The following is a 24,116-nucleotide window of genomic DNA, read 5'->3' on the forward strand; positions in this document are numbered from 1 at the left end:
CCTGTAATCACAACAAAGACAGAATGGTTTAAGTTGTATTACATTCCCAACAAATGCAAGACGACGTGGTTTTGGGTATATGTTCGCCATACATTCCCTAAAAGTGAGATAAAACGAGGTAAAAGTGGTTATAGTAGCTAGGGCATGCAAATCTCGGCAGGGATGCATTTCTCTGCAGAACAGCGGACATGGCCGCCTCCCTCCCCGGGCGGTCGGGGGGACGTCTCGGCGCTGACTGGCTGCGGCTACTCGAGTGTGAAATGTGAGCCCATTGTGTCAACAGATGTTACGGACAGTGAGGAGAGTAAGCGTGACATAAGGACATCAAATATACTGATGGTAAGAACAAAAATACGACATTGGGCCAGTACACGTCTTTCGAATCTCATTACATACTCATAATAAACACGAATACAGCAGTAGTTCTTTGACGCCATTGTGGGTTTGTTTATAACTACCGACGTTTAAAAATAAAATGAATGTATATTTTTTTGAATAAAATTTCGTCCCATTAGAGAAATCTCATGTTAACATTTCGTTTTTATCATAAAATGAGCAAAGCCTACCTGTTTCTAGTCATTTACGGGGCGCGCCATGTTGCCACTTTCCGTCGCCTAATGATGACGTCACATTAAAGGACATGTAAACGGTCTGCATTTCTATAGCGCTTTTCAAGTCAATGAAGACCTCACAAAGCGCTTTACAATGTGCTTCACACTTTCCCCATTTACTCACTAACTAACCCGGGGGTGTCAAACTCATTTTAACTCGGGGGCCACACGATGGAACAAACATTCTGTCGGGGGCCGGACTAGTAGATTAAAGAGAAAGAAAAAGAGAGATAAAGAAATAAGAGACAGAGGGAGGGAAAAGGAGAGAGGGAGGGAGAGAGCGTGAGAAACAAAAGATATAGTCGTGAGAGGGGGAGAAGAAAGGGAGAGGAAGAAATAAATCCAAAGAGAAGTAGAAAGACAGAAAGAGAGAAAAGAGAAATGAAAGCACAAAGGGTATGAAGAGAGAAAGAGAAAAGGAAAAAAGGAAGTTAGAGCAAATGACTTAAAAAGACACAGAGAGAGAAAGAGACAAAGAGCAACAAAGGAAGAGAAAAAGAGAGACAGAGAGTGAAAGATACAGAGAATGGGAGAAAAGGGGTGGAAAAGAGAGGAAGAAATAAATAAATACAAGTACAGTGTCTTTGTGAGAAGAACCTGGCTTTGGCAACATCAAGTTGACCTATTTCAACCTGCAACTTGTTTTTCTCTTGCGCTTCTCTGAGTGTTATCTCGCGGGCCAGATTCAATCCCTTAGCGGGCTCGATCTGGCCCGCGGGCCGCCTGTTTGACACCTGTGATGTAGCCTAAGAAAATATACTTGTTGATACGTTAGCAATATGGACTCGATGGCTACAATCAAACGTCTAAATTTCTCTTACCTGATATGAAGTGTGCACGGCTAAACCTAGCATTTTTGACTCGGTCCAATCTTCTCGCTTAAATGCATTTACGCGCAACTCTTTCATATTCTGCAAATCTTTCATTTACGGTCATTGACGTTTTTTCTCCGACACAAATGCACAACATGACGACCAGCAGCGACAACGGCATTCTTTTCCACTGTTTTCTAACCACTGCAAGTATGATCACGCCCCCAAATTCAACTGTGACGTCATTGCAAAGAAAATGGTTTGATATTCTTCATATTGAATATGGCTGAAGTGAGCCATCAGTAGAAATTACATAATATATTCTTTTTATTCCTATTTTTTGGACACTTCAGCAATAGTGGCAGACACACTCAAACAAATAATATCGATTCGGTGCCAAAAATGACCCCCACACCGCACACAGAACACGTAAAACCCTTTGAATAATTTTCGCCCGATACTGTAAACAAAAAAAAAACGTGTTTTGCACAAAAACGTGATTTTTTATCCATATTGGACCCTTTGTGTACAGTAGAAATAACGCCACAGTTAAAGTCATGCCTGTGGTGCAGCGCCATCTAGGAAAAGGAACAGAGGACGCCATGTTTCCATCTCTTCACTGCAAAAAGTAGAATCGGAGTCCTTTGCCAGAACATTTAGCTCATTTGAAATGGTATTCTTCAAGTATTCAGTATTTTTTAAAAATTGTTTTATTGAAGATGACAGATTTCTTAATTATTTGAGGGTTTTTGTTTATATTGGAGGAGGGGGGGGGGGTATTTCCTAAAACAATATATAATTTACTAGATAAGACAATTTAGCGTATTTTATGTATGCTTTCCCTTTTTTACCACCTACAAAATAGAAGTACTCTTAAAAAGAGAAAAAATATACCTAAATTGATCACATTTATGTACAATGTACTAGATAAGACAATTTAGCTTATTTTAAATGGCATTCAAATTGTTTTAAATTGTTTTTTTTTTTGTTTATTTTGGAGGTGGGGGGGATATTTCCTAAAACAATATATAATTTACTAGATAAGACAATTTAGCTTACTTTAAGTATGTTTTTACTTTCCCTCCCCCAAGAAACAAGATATTCATACAAAAAGGTAATACCGATATTTGAAATGAGAAATATGATCTGCCATTTACTAGATATATTAAAGCTTATTTTAAGCATATTCTTTTTTTCTTGTCGAGAGAAAAACGACTGTTATACTTAAAGTAAGAATAATCTACCATTTACTGGATTAAACAATTTATCTTTACTTTCCCCGCCAAAAAAACAAAACTCTCAAGAGAAAAACCATACTTAAAATGAGCAAAATAATCAACAATTTATTGGAAAAGAGAAATTTATTTTAGGTATGGTTTTCAAGATAATCTAAGAAAAAGGAGCCAAATCATCTAGCATTTACTAGGTAAGACAATTTAGCTTATTTTAAGTGGCATTCTTCAAGTATTTAAATTGTTTTTGTTTGTTTTTTTGAAGATTATTTACTTATTTGAGGTTTTTTTTGTTTATTTTGGAGGTGGGGGGGGGGTCTATTTCATGAAACTATATATAATTTATTAGATAAGACAATTTAGCTTACTTGAAGTGTGTTTTTACTTTCCCTCCCCCAAGAAACAAGATATTCATAAAAAAGGTAGTACTGATATTTAAAATTAGCAAAATGATCTGCCATTTACTAGATATGATATTAAAGCTTATTTTAAGCATATTCTTTTTTTCTTGTTATACTTAAAGTAAGAATAAATTACCATTTACTGGATTAAACAATTTAGCTTACTTTAAGTAATCGTTTACTTTTCCCGCTAAAATACACTCAAGAGAAAAACCATGCTCAAAATGAGCAAAATAATCAACAATTTATTGGAAAAGATAAATTAGCCTAATTTAGATATGGTTTTACAAGATAATCTAAGATAATCCAAAAGAGAACTACACCTAAAATGAGCCAAATCATCGACCATTTACTAGGTAAGACAATTTAGATTATTTTATGTATGCTTTCCCTTTTTTTCCACCTACAAAATAAAAGTATTCTTAAAAAGAGAAAAACTATACCTAAAATGATCAAATTTAAGTACAATTTACTAGATAAGACAATTTAGCTTATTTCAAGTAAACTACAAAAAAAGAACCATTATTCTCAAAACAAGAAAAAATATCTAACTTTAACTAGTTAAGTAATAACAATTAATGATCTTTTTTTAATTAAAATAAACACACACAAAAAAACAAATAAACAGGATAAATAATATTAAAAAAAGAAACTATACTTAAAATGAGAACAAAATCATCAAAAATTTATGAGATCATTTAGCTTATTTTAAGCACGTTTTTCTTTTCTTTTTTACCCCAAAAAAAATAAAACTAACAATGAGCGAAATGATTTACTAAATGATATATTTCATCTCGTTTTAAGTATAAGTGGTTCTCTTGTCTACTTAAAATATGCTGTATTGTCTTATCTAGTAAATTGTACATAAATTTGCTCATTTTAATTATAATTTTTTCTCTTTCTAAGAGTACTTATATTGTTTAGTGCAGGGGTGTCAAACTCATTTGAACTCGGGGGCCACACCATAGAACAAACATTCTGTCGGGGGGCGGACTAGTAGATTAAAGAGAAAGAAAAAGAGAGAAAGAAATAAGAGAAAGAGGCAGGGAAAAGGAGAGAGAAACAAAGAAAGAGAGAGAGAAAAAGAGAACGTGAGAAACAAAAGATAAGAGAAATAGTGAGAGGGGGGGGAAAGAAAGCGAGAGAAAGAAATCCAAAGAGAAATAGAAAGAGAAAGAGAGGTGAGAAAAAAAGAAGGGTAGAAAGAGATAAGGGGAAAGCAAAAGAGAGAAAAGAGAGAGAAAGAGAGAAAAGGAAAAAAGAAACAGAGCAAAAGAACATAAAGACAGGAAGAGAAAGAAAGAGATGGAGAAAGTGAAAGAGAAGACAGTGAGAAAAAAGGAGGAGAGAGAAATACAACTACAGCGTCTTTGTGAGAGGGACCTGGCTTTGGACATATTTCCACCTGCAGCTCGTTTTTCTCCTGCGCTTCTCTGAGTGTTGTCGCCGCCTGTTTGACACCCCTGGTTTAGTGGATGGAAAAAAGAGAAAAGCATGCTTAAAATAAGCAAAAATGTCTACCTTTCATTAATCCTAACTTAATGACTTTCCATTTCAAATGAGCCAAATGTTCTGCCAAAGTTTTTGTCCTGCAACACGTTCTTTGGGCCTCACATGAGCTTCAGAAGCAACTCGTAGGTGGCGTTGATGATACCCCAAGACAGAAGCGAGCGATGATAATTGAGGTGCGCCCCCCGGAAGAGCATGGCCACGCTCCCCCCCCTCTCTCGCCACACCGTCAGCAGGACCTCCCCGCACGGCTGGAATGTCCCGCCCACCCTGGACTGAGCCCTGGACTTGATGACGTTCAAGGGGTAGAACATGATACCCAGCGCCGCCCCTAGGACGCCCCCGCACACAAAATCGTTTATCAGGTGCCCGGAGCGACTGCTGGCCTCCGGGAGCCGCTCCTTGATGGGCCCCCGGAGACCGAAGAACAACACGTTGCTGGGCCCGTTGCGGAGCACGATGGGAACGAAGCCCCGGTAGCATTCGCGCAAACCGTGCTCCGTCAGAAGCGTCCTGAAGGTGTGCGCCGTGTTATTGAAACGTCCGTGGTGCCGGTGGTCCTGCAGGAGGGTCTGGACCCTCTCGAAGGGGGCCAGGAAGGCCTCGGCCGTCCCCGCCAGCGCCGCCGCGAAGCTCCTGGTGGCCAGCTCCGGGACGCCGCTTCCCTCGGCCCGCTCCAGAAGAACCCGGGAGAAGTCCTCGTACAGACCGAACATGATGGCGACCGTGGTGCTTTTCTGCAACAGGGGCGGCAGCAACCCCCGGTAGAGGTTCCTGAGGCCGTCCCTTTGGAGTTGGCGGACCGCCTCCGCCGCCAGCACGCCGTGGAGCTGCTGACGGAACAGGACCTTCTGGATGGGGAAGGTCACCATGATGTTGGTGAACGCCGCCATGGAGCCGCAGACGTAGTGCTTCCCTTGGGGGCCCAGGACGGAGCCCAGGGGGCCGCCGGAGAGCGAAGAGTGACCTCCTTTGGCCAGGGAGGCCGTCGGCGGGGGAGTCTGGGCGGATGGGGTTTCCATGGTGACGAGGGAGGCTCAGTGCTCCGTCACATCAGAACTTCTTTGCGTGAACGCCTGCCAAGAAACAGAAGATGGTATCAAATTGTCTTGCTTGTCATTGATAACAACGTGCTGAACAATGTTCCCTGTAATTTTTCTTACGGGTCTGAGCGTTCACACAAAGGGGGTGAGCAACGCTTGAAACAACAGTGAGCAACGGCAATCCCAAGTGTGGCAACTTAATCATTATCAAACATGTCCAAAACTTGACATCACCTTACATTTTGCTGAGTTTCCGGCAATACAAAATTATTTCTCACTTTTGAATGAATTGACTCATGTACGATGGCCTACAAACCTCATTTGTTTTTACAATTCTTTCACAAGATTTCCATTTCTTTTTATTCCTGGTATCTTTTGTCGCATTATACTAACATTTTTGGGGCTTATTTAGTTGGTTGCAAGATACAGAACTGTACTTAATCACATTTTTGAGTGGAAGTACAATGTTGGCAACAAGATTCACTTGGTATCATTGGAAATTATTTAAATGCAACACAAACATTTTCTTCTTTTTCCCTGTTTTTTCCACTATTTTTTAAAATCTCATTGTGTTATTTTTTCCTAACTGTTATATTTTTTCTTTTTGTTCTCTATTTACTTTGTTTCTTTTCTTTTTTTCTGGCTTTTTTCTGAATTTTTCCTTCTTTTTCCTCTTTCTCTCCTTTTGTTTCTTTTTTCTCAGCTTTTCACTACTTTTTCATCTTGGTATTTTTTCATTTTTTTCTACTTACCCTTCCTTTAAGTCAGTTTGTGCATCATTTTACATAATATTTGGTCACATAGGGATGAAAGAAGCAAAAACAACCCGAAGAGCCGTTTAGGACCCGAAAGAGCAGAGCCGAAGAAGCCAGTTCTCGAAAAACTTTACTGACTTTACTCAACTTCGTTCTACTTCGACCTTGACGTCAAAATACCGCATTTAGAACAAGGGCGTCACAAATACACTTGACTTGACGTTTTTGAGTTTTCCCTTGCCCTCATGTAGGTTTTAGATCAGTGCATGGTGTCATAATAGTCTGTGGTTAGCAGTAATCTGTGGTCTGTGCAGCCCTTTGAGACTCTGTGATTAAGGGCGTCACCGATAAACACAACTTGACTTGACTATCCTATTTGTTTACTGAGAAGTCCCTTTGCATAAGAAACATGAGTCATGAGCGTGGCAGTTCAACTGGATTTGATGTATACTGTTTGACAGCAAAGGGTTAAAAAACAAGAGGGAGTGTCCTGAAAATATGGTGAAATTTGAGATAAGACTGCTAGGTGAATCAAGGACATTGCAGGTCCCTTAAAGACGTTAATCTTAAATTCCCAATGCATGCAAGAACAAGTTTAATGCACGGTTTAAACCAAGGCCAAGACACTGATGCGATATTTAGCTTTATTATTACTCATAACGTAGTTGAAAAAAACAGTGAAACATAACGCTCGCTGTGCAAACTTTGGATGACTCCAATAGCAAATATGCTAATAAAAGACAAAAGAAACTCAATATGAATAAAAAGATGACTCACAACACATGGTAAGCTTTCTCTCCTGGCTTTGATCTCTTTGATCTCCAGCAAAATGAACATAAAATCAGGGTTGGGTAAGGTTACTTTAACTGGATTACTTTCAATTACTTTTGGACTACTCCAATAGCAAATATTCTAATAAAAGATCAAAAGAAACTCAATATGAATCAAATGATGACTCACAACACGCGGTAAGCTTTCTCTCCTGGCTTTGATCTCTTTGATCTCCGGCAAAACGAACATAATATGCCACAGAAACAAAATGAAAATAAATCCAAACAGCTTGCCAACATCATTTTTGCCCTTCCATGTATTCCGTTACTCCCCAAGCCTGCACAAAATGTAGTCATTTTATTCATATTTAGTTTCGTTTATCTTTTATTAGCATATTTGGTATTGGAGTCATCCAAAAGTCATTGAAAGTAATCAAGTAAAAGTAACCCTACCCAACCCTGACTGTAGCCACAAAAAATTGTTTTAAAACTCCAGTGCCATCAAGAGCAGGTAAACAGCTGACAGCTTTTGCTGTGGGCACGGTCCTTAAATATTGCTGTTTACTGGTTCCTTAAGATTTATTAGAGTCAGGTGCAGGTGATGAGAAGCAGGCGTAGTGTCCTCCTGTTTGTCTGTATGTACTATATCCAGGGTTGGGTAGGGTTACTTTAACTGGATTACTTTCAATTACTTTTTGATTACTCCAATAGCAAATATGCTAATAAAAGACAAAAGAAACTAAATATGAATAAAATGATGACTGACAACACGTGGTAAGCTTTCTCTCCTGGCTTTGATCTCTTTGATCTCTGGCAAAACGAACATCAAATGCGACAGAAACAAAATGAAAATCAATCCAAACAGCTTGCCAACATCATTTTTGCCGTTCCATGGATTCCGTTACTCCTCAAGCCTGCACAAAATGGAGTCATTTTATTCATATTTAGTTTCTTTTAATCTTTTATTTTTTTGTTTTGAACAAATTTATAGCATATTTGGTATTGGAGTCATCCAAAAGTCATTGAAAGTAATCAAGTTAAAGTAACCCTACCCAACCCTGGAGTGAAGTAATGACGAGGCTTACCTTAATGTCTTCGATCGATTGCAAACACGCCCTCTGCTTCCTTGCAGATCATGCCGATTTTCGAATCTGAAGAGAAAAGCGTCATAGATCAAACGATCGTAAAATGTTAGGGGAGGAAATAACATGGAATGCGAATGTTTGTGTGGAAAAATGCAACTCCGGGGGGAGCTTAAAGTTCATCGAATTGATCTACTCGTATTTCTAAAACGAATGCAACCGTAAGACTGACAATTTAACGGAGATTGCACAAACGAATCAATAATAATCGCAGAATTGACTGTCACATGAAATCACGGCGTGTCATGTTAGCATGCTAGGTGGCTAACCTGTCACACTGGAAATGGACAAGGCGCTGGTTGATGACACTTGCTTTTGAATTGCACGTTTGATTTGCAACGTACGACGAATATCGAATTTGCAAAATGTCCTTACCTGTCCCGCGACAGGTGGAGATCCCCCTGCCCACCTCCCTGCAGAGGAAATAGGCCACTGGTCTAGGTCGTGTCTGCAGAACCCAGCAACAAGTTCTTCTACTTCTCCTTGAAATGTGGGCGACGGCATGAGCTTGGATTGGAGTTATCGCCATCTAGCGTGCGAATATGTAACTCTAAGGTTCGATGTCGTTTGGTTTTGTTGATGGGGAGTAACAGAATACATGGAAGGGCAAAAATGATGTTGGCAAGCGGTTTGGATTGATTTTCATTTTGTTTCTGTCGCATTTTATGTTCGTTTTGCCGGAGATCAAAGAGAGTAAAGCCAGGAGAGAAAGCTTACCACGTGTTGTGAGTCATCATTGTATTCATATTTAGTTTCTTTTGGCTTTTATGAGCATATTTGGTATTGGAGTAATCCAAAAGTCATTGAAAGTAATCAAGTTAAAGTAACCCTACCCAACCCTGAGTATTTCCACAAAATTTGTTTTAAAACTCCAGTGCCATCAAGAGCAGGTAAACATCTGACAGCTTTTGCTGCGGGCACGGTCCTTAAATATTGGTGTTTACTGGTTCCTTTAGATTTATTAGAGTCAGGTGCAGGTGATGAGAAGCAGGTGAAGTGTCCTCCTGTTTGTCTGTATGTACTATATCCAGGGTTGGGTAGGGTTACTTTAACTTGATTACTTTCAATTACTTTTGGATGACCCCAATACCAAATATGCTAATAAAAGACAAAATAACCTAAATAGGAATCAAATGACTCCATTTTGTGCAGGCTTGGGGAGTAACGGAATCCATAGGACGGCAAAAATGATGTTGGCAAGCTGTTTGGATTTCTTTTTATTTTGTTTCTGTCGCATTTGATGTTCGTTTTGCCGGAGATCAAAGAGATCAAAGCCAGGAGAGAAAGCTTACCACGTGTTGTGAGTCATCATTTTATTCATATTTCGTTTCTTTTGTCTTTTATTAGCACATTTGATATTGGAGTACATGGGACCAAGTCACACATGTGCAAGTCTCAAGTAAGTCTCAAGTCTTCACCTTCAAGTCCCAAGTAAGTCCCAAGTATTTTTTTCTTGGGCAAGTCAAGTCACAAGTCAAGTCCCGAGTCTTAGATTGCCAAGTCCAAGTCAAGTCACAAGTCATAAAAACAGCGACTCGAGTCGACTCGAGTCTAAGTCACTAAGTCTCAAGTCCCCATGTCTGGGAGTAACCCAAAAGTCATTGAAAGTAATCCAGTTAAAGTAACCCTACCCAACCCTGGAATTCAAGATTCAAAATTGTCTTTATTGTCATTAACACACAAACACACATATAATATGTATATGTAGTATATAATTCTAACCAAACGGCAAATCAATCGAGTCAAACGAGTTCGCCGCGGTGGCCTCTATCTCGGTATCGGTTTTTTCCGTTGCAAACGAAGCGAGCGGTTTGATGCTACTGTGCGCATGCGTCTGCCGCCAGGGGATTTCCCATCATGCATCATTCAGTGGTAGTTGTGTAGTGAAAGAAAGTCCGTCTCTTTTTAGAGAACCGGCTTTTTGGGCTCAACTCATTAAAGGGAGCCGGCTCTCCAACGGCTCACTTGCTTTGATGCATTATTTTACGAATGATGATGTTGTATAAAGAAGTTAAGAAAAAAGGATAAAAGGAGACAATGAAAAAAGACAGGTTTGTGGTTATCCCTTGAAACCTGTATACACAAATCCCAATCAACACCAATTTTGGAAACTACCGTATATTTATTATATGCCCTGCGACTGGCTGGCAACCAGTTCAGGGTGTCCCCTTCCCACTGAAGCTTGAATATAGCTGGGAATGGGTACCAGCAGCCCCGCAACCCTTCTGAGGATAAGCGGTGCAGATAATGGATGGATATTTAATATACACATTTAATTTTAAGGGGCAGCACGGCGGCGCAGTGGTTAGCGCGTGTGCAGGCACAGTTCTAAGGTCTTGGGAACCTCCTGTGTGGGTTCAAATCCAGCTACCGGACTTCCTGTGCGGGGTTTGTATGTTCTCCCCGTGCTTGGTGGGTTTCCTCCAGGCACTTCGGTTTCCTCCCACATTCCAAAGACATGCAAATTGTCCCTAGGTGTGAATGAGCGAGCGAGTTGTCTGTCCCCGTGTGACCTGCGATTGGCTGGCAACCAGTTCAGGGTGTCCCCTGCCCACTGCCCGATGATTGCTGGGATGGGCTCCAGCCCCCCCGCGACCCTACTGAGGATAAGAAGTGGAGCCAATGAGATGAGATGAGATTTAATTTTAAGAGTTTTTAAAACAATGTCAATCAAAGCATTAAAAAGAATCATCGTTTTTTTTTTCGTTTGAATGCTTCCACAACTACAAAATAAGTTTATAAAACCAAATGTTTACATTATTTTTAAAAGCCTTATATCCTGTGATTGTTTTTTTCATTATTATTTTTCTTGCTTTTGTTTATTTTCGCTGTCTCGATCGGCCGTAAAGTGTAGTGTTCACGACAGTCGTGTGACGTCATCAACCGGCAACAAAATGATACACCGTTTGTAATCATTTTATAATTTTATTCAAATCTATTCATTAGTCGTCTTGGATAAGAATGCGAACATAGTCAAGTGCCAAGCAATGCGTATTGCCTATTATGTATAGGCAAAAAATACAATTCGTACAACATTAGCCACATGCTAACCCCGGGTACTTTTTTAAGAATGCTAACGTTAGCCTCATAGTGTGCTTTTTGTAGCATTTCCTTGGTCGTTTTTTTTTGCAGCCGCCATTAATTGCACGAAAGAAGAATTCTGTATGTCCGATCTGGAGACAGAAAACCGTCCATCACAAATGTCGGCGCAAAAAGATTGCGAGTTTTTGGTCAAAAGAGCTCGCGAGCTGGTTCCTGAAGACCCCTTTGCGGCTAAAGCTTGGCTGATCACTGCAAGAACGCTATATCCTGCAGACTTCAACATACAGGTAATATTTAGTACGTCTTTTGCATGTTTTATTTCACGTTTTCCCCCTAAAATCAAGTGTAATGGCACATCCACTAGGGTAGGTGGCAAAATGGTAAATGTTCCTTATTTTTATAGCGCTTTTCAAGTCAATGAAGACCTCCCAAAGCGCTTAACAATGTGCTTCACACTTACACATTCACACACACACTCACACACCAATAGGGAGTCAACCATGCAAGGCAACTACCTGCTTATTGGGGGCATTAGGGATTCAGTGTCTTGCCCAAGGACACTGCGACATATAACACGGAGGAGCCGGGAATCGAACCTCTCTTGATCCCAAGACGAGCCTCTACCTCCTGAGCTAATGCACCAATTACACGTCAAGTCAGGCTTATTTTTTTGGCCCTTTATCACAAGAAGCCTCAAAATGGCTGTACAGACTATTAGGACACAATCCCCTGATCTGCAACCTACATGAGGGAAAGAAAAAACTCAAAATCCTCAGCATGAGGAAAATGAAGAAACCTTGAGATGTTGCAAAGGCATCAACATATCACAATGAATGGATGCTGGGCACCCGTATGATGCGGCAGGGGTAAACCAGTGAAAGCTGTCAGGCCCTGCTGTTGAACAGAAGAGTGTGTTGTGTCACCCTGACCCGAGTGACATGGCCGCTTTCTGGTGTCATGTTTCATCTGGAGGGACGAAAGCATGACCGACTTAGGTGCCGAGGTGCCTAACCTGTTTGCGTGTTTGGGCAATTGGGTAGGCCGTGGTCCCCAAAATTTTGTGTGTGTTTTTTGCTACTTTTTTCACTTTTATTTCCTTTGTTATTGTATGTGTTTGTCTTGCTATCGGTCACCCCTCTTGAGGGACATGACCAAGGTAGATAGATAGATGGATAGATTATTACACCATCCCCTGGTCTAAAACCTACATGAGGGCAAGGAAAATTAAAAAAAACCTCAACATGAGGAAAATAAAGAAACCTTGAGAACCGCACATGTGGTAATCCTCCTTCCAGGATGACCAGGCTGCAATAACAAATAATACACAGATATTGTCACCAAAAAATATAGGTTATTCATATGCTATAGAATAGAAGTGTGCTTTAAGCTTAGATTTAAACATTTCCACGGAGGTTGCGGATCGGATCTCAGGGGGAAGAGCATTCCACAGCACCGGGGCCCGAATAGGGAACTTTTCGAATCTACTGATTTCTTCTTGGCTCTTGGGATCACTAGTAGACTGGCATTTTCCGAGCGAAGGCTCCGGACCGGAACATAGGGGGAAATTAAATCTGAAAGATATGAGGGAGCAAGCCCATGCATGATTTTGTATAATACCAAGAGAACCTTGAAATAACATCTTAAGATAACAGGGAGCCGATGCAGGTTAGCTAAAATCGGGGTCATGGGATCCAACTTTCTTGTCTTAGTTAAGACCCTGGCTGCTGCATTTCGTACCAGCTGAAGGCTCTTGATTTTTGAACTTCGGGAGACCGGAGAGTAGTGCATTACAGTCATCAAGACGGGATAAATTATAATCTCCGCATCCGACTGAGACAGCATAGGACGAATTTTAGCAATGTTGCCAAGATGGAAGAAAGCGGTTCTAGTAAAAAGACAAACTAAACAAATTCAAATTGTACTGTCTTGCATTGACAAACTCACTTTTTCCTCCACAGTATGAAATGTACATCATTGAACGCAATGCAGAAAGGACATCCTGCGCAGGGAGATTGCTGTATGACATGTGAGTCATAGACTACTTTCACGTGCGGAAAATAATCTGATTGGAATCAAAATATTGGATTTCGGGAGCAATCCAAATGAATCGTATGGCTTGTTTTGGGAATTAAATATGAAAATGTAGCGTTTACCAAATTGTTCGAATGAGTTATCTGACTCCATGAACCAAACACAACCTACCTTCACCCAACAATTTATGCGCGCTCGTTTCTTGACGGAAAAGATGAACAGGAAAGCCGACATTTCCACACGAGGGCAGATTTAATTTAATTAACAATTGAACTAAGTGTACTCCATCGAAAACGGCCGAAATGGTGTTGTGTGAGTATCTGGGAAGCCCTCTTCTGAAGTCCTCATGCTTTTTTTCCCCTTGGCCCTCATCTCCCCCCAAGATGGTGTGCCGGCTCCTCCCATGGCCGTGCCAAGGAAGCCCAACGTGGGGCTTCTCAAAACAAACCCCGAGCGTTTCTACGTCATCAGGGCCTTGTTCTCAAAACAACGCCTGCCGTCCTCCGTCAGAGTCTCATCTCATCTCATTAGCTGCACCGCTTATCCTCAGCAGGGTCGCGGGGGTGCTGGAGCCCATCCCAGCAATCATCGAGCAGTGGGCAGGGGACACCCTGAACTGGTTGTCAGCCAATCGCAGGGCACACAGGGACAGACAACTCGCTCGCTCATTCACACCTAGGGACAATTTGGACCGGCCGATCCACCTGAAATGCATGTCTTTGGAATGTGGGAGAAACCGGAGTGCCCGGAGGAAACCCACGCAAGCACGGGGAGAACATACAAACTCCGCACAGTAAGTCCAGTAGCTGGATTTGAACCCACACAGGAGGTTCCCAAGACCTTAGAACTGTGCCGCACAAGCGCTAACCACTGCGTCGCCGTGCTGCCCTCTGTCAGAGTCCTGTTATCAGTCAAAATATTCTCCATTTGGAACAGCGTGACCTGTCATTGAACTATGGCCCAGTCAGTGAATATCTTGCATTAAACTCAATAAATGTAAATTGTATTCAATCGTATAAAATCCTTTATAGTCAAATGTATAAAATCCTTCACTTGCGAGCCGAATATGGCTCTTTTCAAAGGTCCATATGGCTCGGAGATAAAATCATAATCATGGAATTTTTATCAATAGCCGTCCAATTCGTATGAGTGCAGAGTCGGGTCTCGTTGCACATAGCCGAGGTAGTGCTAATAAAATCTACGGTTTGGTCCAGTATATAAAGAGCATACTACAGTTTACAGTCAAGGTGTCACTCCAACAGACCCTGTTTTGCCTCTACGTCCCTAAGGAATCCTTTATATCAGTGGGTCCCAAACTTTTGCATGCTGGCGCCCCCCTTGGCTTCCCAGTGTATTACTAGATTTTATACATTTGACTATCAAAGATTTTATACGATTGAATACAAGTTACATTTATTGAGTGCAATGAAGATTTTCACCAAGTAGGCTGAAGTTCAATGACAGGTCACGCTGATCCAAATGCTAAATGTTTTGTCTAGTTCTGTCGATGACAGGACTCTGACGCAGGACAACAGGCATTGTTTGGAGAAGTTGTTTTGCTTGGTCCAGACAGCGGGACGCTCTTCTCCGACATGGTAGGGCCCACTTGAGGGCTTCCCTGGCACGCCCATGGGAGGAGCCGGCACACCAGTTTGCAGAAAAGACGTGGGCCGAGAGTAGAAAGGCGGAAGGTCGAGAGAGGAGGCTTGACAGAGACTCGAGCGACACTAATTCGGCTAATTCGGCCATATTGGATGGAGTTCACTTAGTTAAATTGTTTAAGAAATTACATCCGTGTTACCGCTCCATATTTGTTAAAGCGACGGTTTCTTGAAGTTTTCGAATTATTCTACCACAAACGCTCATTTTGGGACTAAGATTCCACATTATGAGCATTAATGGAGTTTAGTCTTACCATCATGGTGGCAGAATAGGATCTCCCCCCATTAGAAACCAGCTCTCCCAATTGAGTGAGGTAGGCCAGCCGAGCCTGCGACGAAGAAATCACCTAAAACAACAACAGGAGAGGAATAAGACGGAAGAACGGCGAGATAAGAGCATGCGAACGAATGGATACACATGAGATCTGTTCTTTACGTCTTTTTGCCTAAACCACATATATTATATAATGTTCCCTTACTCCTCAACCATCAGGCCATAGAAATCCTTTTCAACCCCAAAATGGAATCCACTCGGAGCCATGCCTGCAACCGCAACGGAACCCTCATTAGAACTCATTTTACATTCAAAAAGCTTTATATATGCTGAAGGATTTTATACATTTGACTATAAAGGATTTTATACGATTGAATACAAGTTACATTTATTGAGTGAAATGAAGATTTTCACTGAGTAGGCTATAGCTCAATGACAGGTCACGCTGTTCCGAATGCGGAATGTTTTGGCTGGGGAATTTTGATAACAGGACTCTGACGGAGGACGGCAGGCGAAGTTTTGAGAACAAGGCCCTGATGATGTAGAAACGCGTTTTTCCAGACATCGAAACGAGGTGGTGGAGCCGTGGAGCCCACGTGTTGTATTGTATTTATTTATTCAGCTGTGGGGCTTCCCTGGCACGCCCATGGGAGGAGCCGGCACACCATCTTGCGGAAAGACGTGGGCCGAGAGGAGAAGGCTGGAGGACTTCAACGCAGGCTAGACAGAAACTTGAGCGACACTAATTCGACTAATTCGGCCATATTCGATGGAGTTCACTTAGTCAAATAGTTAAAGAAATGAAATCTGCCCCCGTGTGAAAATATCTGCTTTCTTGTTTATCTTTTCCATCAAGAAATGAGCGCGCATTATGTGAATGTAGGTTGTGTTTGGGTAATGGAGTCTGATAACTCATTCGAACAATTTGGTAAACGCTACATTTTAATATTTTATTCCTAACAACCTTAATTGGATTTCTGTGGATTTTCTGTCCAATATTCCATTTCCCAATCGGATCGTCGCCTGCATGTGAACTGACCCACGGATTCATTTCTCAGGGCTACCAGACTTTTCAAATGTTTTGTCTGCGGTTTAGGTTTTTGAATTTCCCCGATCAACCCGTGGTGTGGCGTGAGATCAGCGTCATCACAGCCGCGCTGCGCAGCGACGCTCAGGACAAACATTCGCTATTCCTTCGTGGTGAGAGAAACGGACCGTCGTGGCCAATGTTCCCTGTCATTTTCCTCACAGGTCTGAGCGTTCACACAAAGTCGGTGAGCAACGCTTGAAACAACAGTGAGCAACAGCAATCCCAAGTGTGGCAACTAAGTCATTATCAAACATATCCAAAACTTGACATCACCTTACATTTTGCTGAGTTTCCGGCAATGCAAAATTTTTCATTTTTCAAGGAATTGACTCATGTACGATTGCCTACAAACGTCATTTGTTTTTACAATTCTTTCACAAGATTTCCATTTCTTTTTTTTCCTGGTATCTTTTGTCGCCTAATACTAACATTTTTGGGGGCTTATTGAGTCGGTTTTACGATACAGAACTGTATTTAATCACATTTTTGAGTGAAAGTACAATGTTGGCAACAAGATTGACTTGATATCATTGGAAATTATTTCAATGCAACACAAACTTTTTCTTCTTCTTTCCGTGTTTTTTTCTACTTTTAAAAAAAATGCTTTTAAAAAAATCTCTGTGTTTATTTTTTCCGAGCTGTTACTTTTTTCTTTTTGTTCTCTATTTACTTTTTTTTCCATTGTTTCTTTCTTTTCTTTTTTACAGGTTTTTTTCTGAAATTTTCCTTCTTTTTTCTCTTCCTTTTATTTCTTTTTTCTCAGCTTTTCACTACTTTTTCATTTTGGTATTTTTTAATTTTTGTTCTATTGACCCCCCCTTCCTTGAAGCCATTTTGTGCACAATTTTACATAATATTTGGTCGTGTAGGGATGAAAGAAGCAAAAACAACCTGAAGAGCCGTTTGAGACCCGAAAGAGCCAGTTCTCTTTAGTGAGCCGAGCTGATAAAGCCGGTTCTCGAAAAACTCTACTGACTTTACTTTTCATCTTCGTTCGACATTGACTTCAAAATACCGCATTTAGAAAACCGTGTCAGGGGAACCCGTGTGTTTTTACCTTCATGCACTGTAACTTTGATTTAATTCGCTTCTTAATTAGCAATTTCGAGCCCTGATTTTTGTGCGCTGGCTAGATTTTCTTGTGCGCTGAGAATGTGCAGGCAGTGCGCGATTGCCTTTGGTCGTGGCTAAACACCAGCCCCTTTAGAATAGAATAGAATATACCTTTATTGTCATTGTTATAAAATGGGTTGAACATATTGTGACAACGAAATTGGACGTGGCACTCCAGTGTCACATTTAACAGTGAGGATAAAAGAAAACAAAGAAGATAAAGGAACAAAGAAGATAAGGTTAGAATTTACACAATATAAAGGGACCAAGAAGATAAATGTTATAATTGACAATATTTACACAAGAAATGTGGGCATGTAGTTTTGGGATCGTATTTTCACTTTATTCATTGGACAAAGATTGAACATTGTGCGAAGAGCGCTATTAGTATGAGACATTTGGCAGGAGGTAATTGATGCTTTTTGGGCCCAGAAAGAGCAAAGCCTGAACTATGCATCAGATGCTTCAGGCAAAAATATACAGGTCGCAATGTAAACGGGATAAACCGCATCTTGTTGTCATCAGCATCTTTATCAAAACGATGGAGGATCAGGATTGTTCATGCAGTGCAAGAAATGTGATTTACTTTCAACTGATTATTCTAACTTGTGAAATAGGCTTTGTTATTGCTGCTAGCTTTTATTATTCTAAACCTAGCCTAAAGCGCCGTGTTAGATTAGCTAGATTTTTTTCACTCACACGTGATTACCAAAGTAAAAGATTTACCACTCCCAGTAAATAAAGTGACGTGATGTAGATAGATAGATAGATAGATAGATGTCTAGATACATGTCTAAAAAGATGGATAGATGTCTAGATAGATGGATGTCTAGATAGATGGATAGATATATGGATAGATGTCTAGATAGATAGATGTCTAGATAGATGGATAGATGTCTAGATAGATAGATACATGTCTAGATAGATAGATAAATGTCTAGATAGATGGATATGTGTCTAGATAGATGTCTAGTTAGATGTCTAGATATGTAGATAGATGTCTAGAAGGATGGATATATGTCTAGATAGATGTCTAGATAGATGGATAGATGTCTAGATAGATAGATGTCTAGATAGATAGATGTCTAGTTAGATGTCTAGATAGATAAATAGATGTCTAGATAGGTAGATAGATGTCTAGATGTGTAGATAGATAGATGTATAGATAGATAGATAGATAGAGGCTTAGCTTAGCTACAGGTCAATTGTGTTATGGAATTGCGATGATAATCTCCTGGAGGTGATCTTTGTTTGTCTCCACCAGGACTGTTCGAGACACTTCCCGGTCGTATTCAGTGTGAGATGTTGCTGAAAGCAACCGAGCAATGCTTCAACACTTTGGAGAAGGCTGAGATGTTGTTGCTCCTACTGAAACGCTTCCCAGAGTCTGTGGTCCAACACGGGGTATGGCCGTTCACCTTTAATTTGAATACGTGTTGAAAACAGTAATTAATACTCGGGTTTGTGTGCAGGTGAGTCTAGGTGAGACACTGTTGGAGGCTGAGACGTCTGAGAAAGTGGATTCTCCCATCAACTGCTTCAGAAAACTTTTTGGTGAGTGAGTACCGGAATGAAAGTGTCCTACATCCAATGTAGGGATCGACCGATGGGGGTTTTTCAAGGGCTGATACCGGTTATCATGAATAAAGTATCTATCTACCGTAAATTCCAGACTATAGAGCGCACCTGATTATAAGCCGCACCCACCACATTTTAAAAAGACAACCGCTTTTGTACTTATACAAGGCGCACCTGTATATAAGCCGCTTGCGCCCACATTAAAATATGTAACACAATCACAAACTTAACCCAAACCCGACTTTGGGTACCGCGATTGTAACTGAATATAAAGGACACAGTCCAAAAACCACAGCCGGTAAAATTAACGTCAAATGATATCGGTACTTAACGTTTGATGCAGTCCTGCAGAGTACGGGTCCCGTTGAAAATAATCCAGGGGAAAAAAATGTATATTTCCAAAGGTAAGGGTGGGAAAAATTGATATCCACTATTGTCCGCTGCGTCCACAAACACGTCTCAGCTTTACTCCACTTCCCGTCAGCCCGCGTTTGCTCCGCCCCTTCTTTCTCATTCCCCCGTGCAAAACATATCAGAATAAGTCTCTAAAATAAATACATTACAAAAATATACAGTTGCAAATACATAATATACATGGTTACACATATTTAAAAAGAAAGACGGTACACCGAGAGAGTTTTCAAAGCTTTAATAATAATATTATAACTTTCATCTCAAACTGTGCCTGCGAAAGGTAGCAAAACGCTACTAGAAACACGCTCGCAACGCAATAAACGGTTATGTTAAAAAAACATACCGTACTTGTAGTAATCACGGTAAACCGTCCTCGTCTTCCTCCTTATAACTGACATCATCAAAGTAGTCTTCCCCAATATGGGAAAGAGACTATGCCATATAGGCGTTGTCCACTTAGTCAAATTGCTAAATGAAATGAAATGATCTGCATTTCTATAGCGCTTTTCAAGTCAATGACTTCCCAAAGCGCTTTACATTGTGCTTCACATTTCCCAATAGCGGCCGTGATCTGTGCAGCCATGTAAGGCGCTAACCTGCTTATTGGGGGTATTGGGGATTCAGTGTCTTACCCAAGGACACTTCGGCATGTAACACGGACAAGCCGGGATTCGAACTGGGATCCCTTAATCCTAAAACGATCGCTCTACCTCCTGAGCTACATTAAATCTGCCTCCGTGTGAAAGTGTCGGCTATTCTTTTCCATCTTTTCCCATCAAGAAACAAGCGTGCATTGTTAGGAGAATGCAGGTTGTGTTTGGTCAATGGAGTCAGATAACTCATTCGAACAATTTGGTAAACGATACATTTTAATATTTAATCCCCAACAGCCTAAATGAATAAAAATGCCGATACCCGTCAAATGACTAGATATCAGTGTCGATAATCGGTTAACCTCCAATCCAGTGTTGGAGGTTTCACTTTAGTTTCTGTGTTCCAGTGTGTGACGTCCTTCCCTTGGTTATAAACAACATGGACATGCGCCTGCCCTCCAGCTTGATGCAGAAATACATCCTGAAAGCCGCAGAATTCTACATCGGTTACGTCACGCGAGGACCTTCAGCCGACGGGCAGAGCAACGGTGAAGCAGATCAGTTTGCTTGTTCTTGATTAGTATTGTTATTATACAGGAAGGCACACGTGTCAAACTCCCAGCCCACGGGCCACGTCCGGCCCGCCATGTACCGTATTTTCCGCACTATAAAAGCCTTTATTTTTTTTCAAAAGCTGACCATGCGCCTTATAATTCAGTGCGCCTTATATATGGATCAATATTAAGTCGCAAAGTCTCGCAACTAAGGCAAGCAGCCGCCGACTCGATTTTCCCCCGAAGGCGAAGTCGTCTGCGGTGTATGCGGGGATTTATATACCGGTGTTTCATTTCCTAACCAATGTGTCAATCATCATTTGAATCAGTCACTATTGGCTAAAGTTATTCGGAAGTAAAGGGGGCGGATCCTTTTTATCATTTACAGGCTCGCATAGGCTAAAGGGGCGAAACAAAGCCTGCGATTGGCCGAAAAAGATGAATGTGAATCACAGGTTGGGTTGCACTACGGCATAGAGAAAACATTTTTACTATTCTGTATTTGTAAATATTTTACTCTCCTGGATTTACTACACTCACGGTTGTAAGAAGACCATGGTTACGTGAAGGCTGCAAGAGAACTTAGGTGAGCTATGCGGATTTATATTTTCCCGGTATCTTGTTTTAGAACGATCTTGATGTTTCTGTGATGAGTCTATTTTTAAACTTAATTCAATTCAAAGTGTTTATTGTCATATGCACAGTAAAGAACCCCGTTTCCCTGCACAATCAAATTCTTACTTTGCTGGCCACACAGTTGCCAGCAAAAAATAAAATGGAAACTAAGAAATGTTTGTTTGGTAACATCGTACGGACACCGCATCCGCACGTGTCTACGACTAGCCGGGAATGAATGTTAAGGGGTTAATAAGTTTGACTGAACTATCTGACTGTTTTGTCCACATTCCCATTGTAGCACCTTATAATCCGGTGCGCCTTATGTATAGAAAATATAGGACCAAAAACTATTTTTGGGGGGTGCGCCCTATAATCCGGTGCGCCTTATAGTGCGGAAAATACAGTAATCATATCCGGCCCGCAAGACCATTTGACATTATTGTTATTAATGGCCCGTCAAAATGAACGCCGTCTCGTCTCTTGACATCCTATTCTTACGTTTAAGTCACTGTACCTATTCCTTCATATATGACGTATACTATACTATATACCAGGGGTCGGGAACCTATGGCTCGCGAGCCAGATATGGCTCTTTCTATGAGTACCTATGACTCAGAGACAAATTTAATTGCATGCAAATTTTCTCCATCTCGTTCAAAGCTTGAGCTATTAATCTTGTTCAGATACACGCAAAGCCAAACCAAGGCTGAAATATTTAATAATACTTTTCAGAGTATATAGGGCACGTTTTCACTACAATTTAGAGTCAAGGTGTCACACAAAAAAAAACTCGTTTTGGTTGTACAACGCTAAAGAATCCTTTATATAAAAGCTGACTAAATAATCAGTGTTCAGATACCTTATGATAAATCCACAGAACAAACTGTAAATACGCCAAAACACCGGGAGAGAACTTAAAGTTATTTGATTGGGTGAGTGGGAGGGATGGGTGGAGCTATGCAAAAAGTGCAAGCACTCCCTCCCATCTCTCGCCCTACTCCGTCTGCGCCAAAGGTAAGCGCATCAAGCTCCCTGTTCTCAGAATGTTGGGACGTTTTTACAAAATAATTTGTGTAGCATTTTCATATTTCTACTTTTGACAGGAGATATATTAAGGAGAGATATTTAAGTTTTTTTTCATATATATATTGACATTGGAGCAAAGGAATTTGAATGTTATTTTAATGTTAAGTTGTTTAAGTTAAGTTCTAAGTTGTATAATTTAACAAGATATTTTTATTTAGAGCAAAATAATAAATACTGTATAAGTGATTTAAGGTTTAAATTTAATATTCTTGTCTGTTTTTATTCCTATTTATGTTCCAAAAACATTCCGTTTAAATGTGTTCAATAAATGTTGATCCTGGTTGGCCCGCGACCTTAAGTGTGTTTTGAATTTTGGCCCCTTGTGCAATTGAGTTTGACATCCCTGCAGTAAGGCAAGGCAAGTTTATTTGTATAGCACAATTCCTACACAAGGCAATTCAAAGTGCTTTCCAGAAATAGCAAAGAGACAGGTTGAAAACACACAATTACAGTTGAAACATTGAAAGACATTCAAAAATTTAAAATGTGGTTTTTAAAATGCATTGAATCCACAGATAAAACCGGGATGAAAAAAGTATCTATCTATCTATCTATCTAGACATCTATCTAGACATCTATCTATATCTATCTAGACATCTATCTATATCCATCTAGACATCTATCTAGACATCTATCTATCTAGACATCTATCTAGACATCTATCTAGACATCTATCTAGACATCTAGACATCTATCTATTTACACATCTATCTAGTCATCTATCTAGACATATATGTAGACATCTATCTAGACATCTATCTATGTAGACATCTATCTAGACATCTATCTATGTAGACATCTATCTATCTGGACATCTATCTATCTGGACATCTATCTAGACATCTATCTATCTAGACATCTATTTAGACATCTATCTAGTCATCTATCTAGTCATCTATCTAAACATCTATCTAGACATCTATCGATCTATTAAAATGAGTCCAAATTCGGCTCATTCTTCTGCTTTTTATACATACAGTACTTCCTTTCTTTGTCCTCCGTATTGATCTCCATTATTACCCAGCACCTATTCGTCTATGTAAACAAGTGAGATGTATTGAAGCTGCGCGTGCATTGTTGGAGAATGGCAGAATTCATCTCAGTTTATAGCAGCCTTTCGAAAGATCACAGATGGGAACAGCTCAAAATAGCACAAAGTATGTGCTAGCTTTATTTTAGTCATCGAACTAAAAAAAAAGAATCTTCTTTTGATTTTGGAATTGTTCTTTTGAAGGTAGTAGAAAAATTGAAAAATTGGCCTTGAAGGTGCTTGAATTCTGAAAAACGTACATGAACCCTTTGTTACTCACCTTGACTTTTTGCGCTCAGCCCCTCAAGATGGCGGCCCCCTAAAGTCTCCAAGTGTCTCCCGTGGCTCGCAGCGCTACGTAATTGAGGGCCTGTCGGAAAAGTCCTCTGTGGTGGCGGAACCTTGGGAGAGGCTCTTGGATCTCCTGGCTGTGGTCGGCGCTCGATGTGAATGGCAGGGAGACAAGGGGCAGAGGTAAGACCGGTAGACCGATGGAATTTTTGGGGGTTTACTTTTGGAGATGATGGTTGTGGATGCCGCAAGTCGTTGTGTGTAAAATTACAGTTTGCCAATCCTTGGGTCAATGGGGCACCACTTCCTGTTTTTTTTTTTTCTCCAGAATAAAAGCATAATTATATATAGTGTCTGAAACTCATGAGAAAACGTTAGTGGACACCAGGGCAGACAACTCTGTAAAGTTGCCTGCCCCATTTTTCACAACTTGAAACACAATAAGACAACTACCGTAAATTCCGGA

General features: G+C 40.6%; 2 protein-coding genes across 7 annotated transcripts in view; one reads left to right on the plus strand and one right to left on the minus strand.

Annotated features, from left to right (window-relative positions):
• Positions 1 to 8,777, minus strand: part of slc25a51b (solute carrier family 25 member 51b) — a 46,020-nt gene extending 37,243 nt beyond the window's left edge. The window contains exons 1-3 of one of the 3 annotated variants that reach the window (XR_015851312.1): positions 8,651 to 8,777; positions 8,219 to 8,284; positions 4,452 to 5,641 (exon numbers count right to left, since the gene is read on the minus strand). Coding sequence is in view for 2 of the 3 variants with exons in the window: in XM_088343932.1 (XP_088200058.1) it covers positions 4,667 to 5,587 (921 nt within the window). In the remaining variant the exon portion in view is untranslated. Of the gene's footprint in view, positions 1 to 3,966; positions 5,642 to 8,218; positions 8,285 to 8,544 lie in introns of those variants that run through there. The other 2 variants (XM_088343932.1, XM_088343933.1) reach the window with 2 other exon arrangements.
• ints10 (integrator complex subunit 10) overlaps positions 207 to 24,116 on the plus strand; it is a 48,656-nt gene continuing 24,746 nt past the window's right edge. For 3 of the 4 annotated variants that reach the window (XM_088343930.1, XM_088343929.1, XM_088343931.1), the window contains exons 1-7: positions 11,142 to 11,604; positions 13,276 to 13,343; positions 16,380 to 16,483; positions 18,751 to 18,890; positions 18,959 to 19,040; positions 20,479 to 20,619; positions 23,659 to 23,833. In XM_088343930.1, the coding sequence (XP_088200056.1) occupies positions 11,440 to 11,604; positions 13,276 to 13,343; positions 16,380 to 16,483; positions 18,751 to 18,890; positions 18,959 to 19,040; positions 20,479 to 20,619; positions 23,659 to 23,833 (875 nt within the window). In that variant the 5' untranslated portion in view covers positions 11,142 to 11,439. Of the gene's footprint in view, positions 340 to 11,141; positions 11,605 to 13,275; positions 13,344 to 16,379; positions 16,484 to 18,750; positions 18,891 to 18,958; positions 19,041 to 20,478; positions 20,620 to 23,658; positions 23,834 to 24,116 lie in introns of those variants that run through there. The other variant, XM_088343928.1, reaches the window with a different exon arrangement.

This window comes from Urocampus carinirostris, chromosome 9 (genome assembly GCF_059441175.1).
Source record: "Urocampus carinirostris isolate Australia breed hairy pipefish chromosome 9, RoL_Ucar_1.0, whole genome shotgun sequence".
NCBI lineage: Eukaryota > Metazoa > Chordata > Actinopteri > Syngnathiformes > Syngnathidae > Urocampus > Urocampus carinirostris.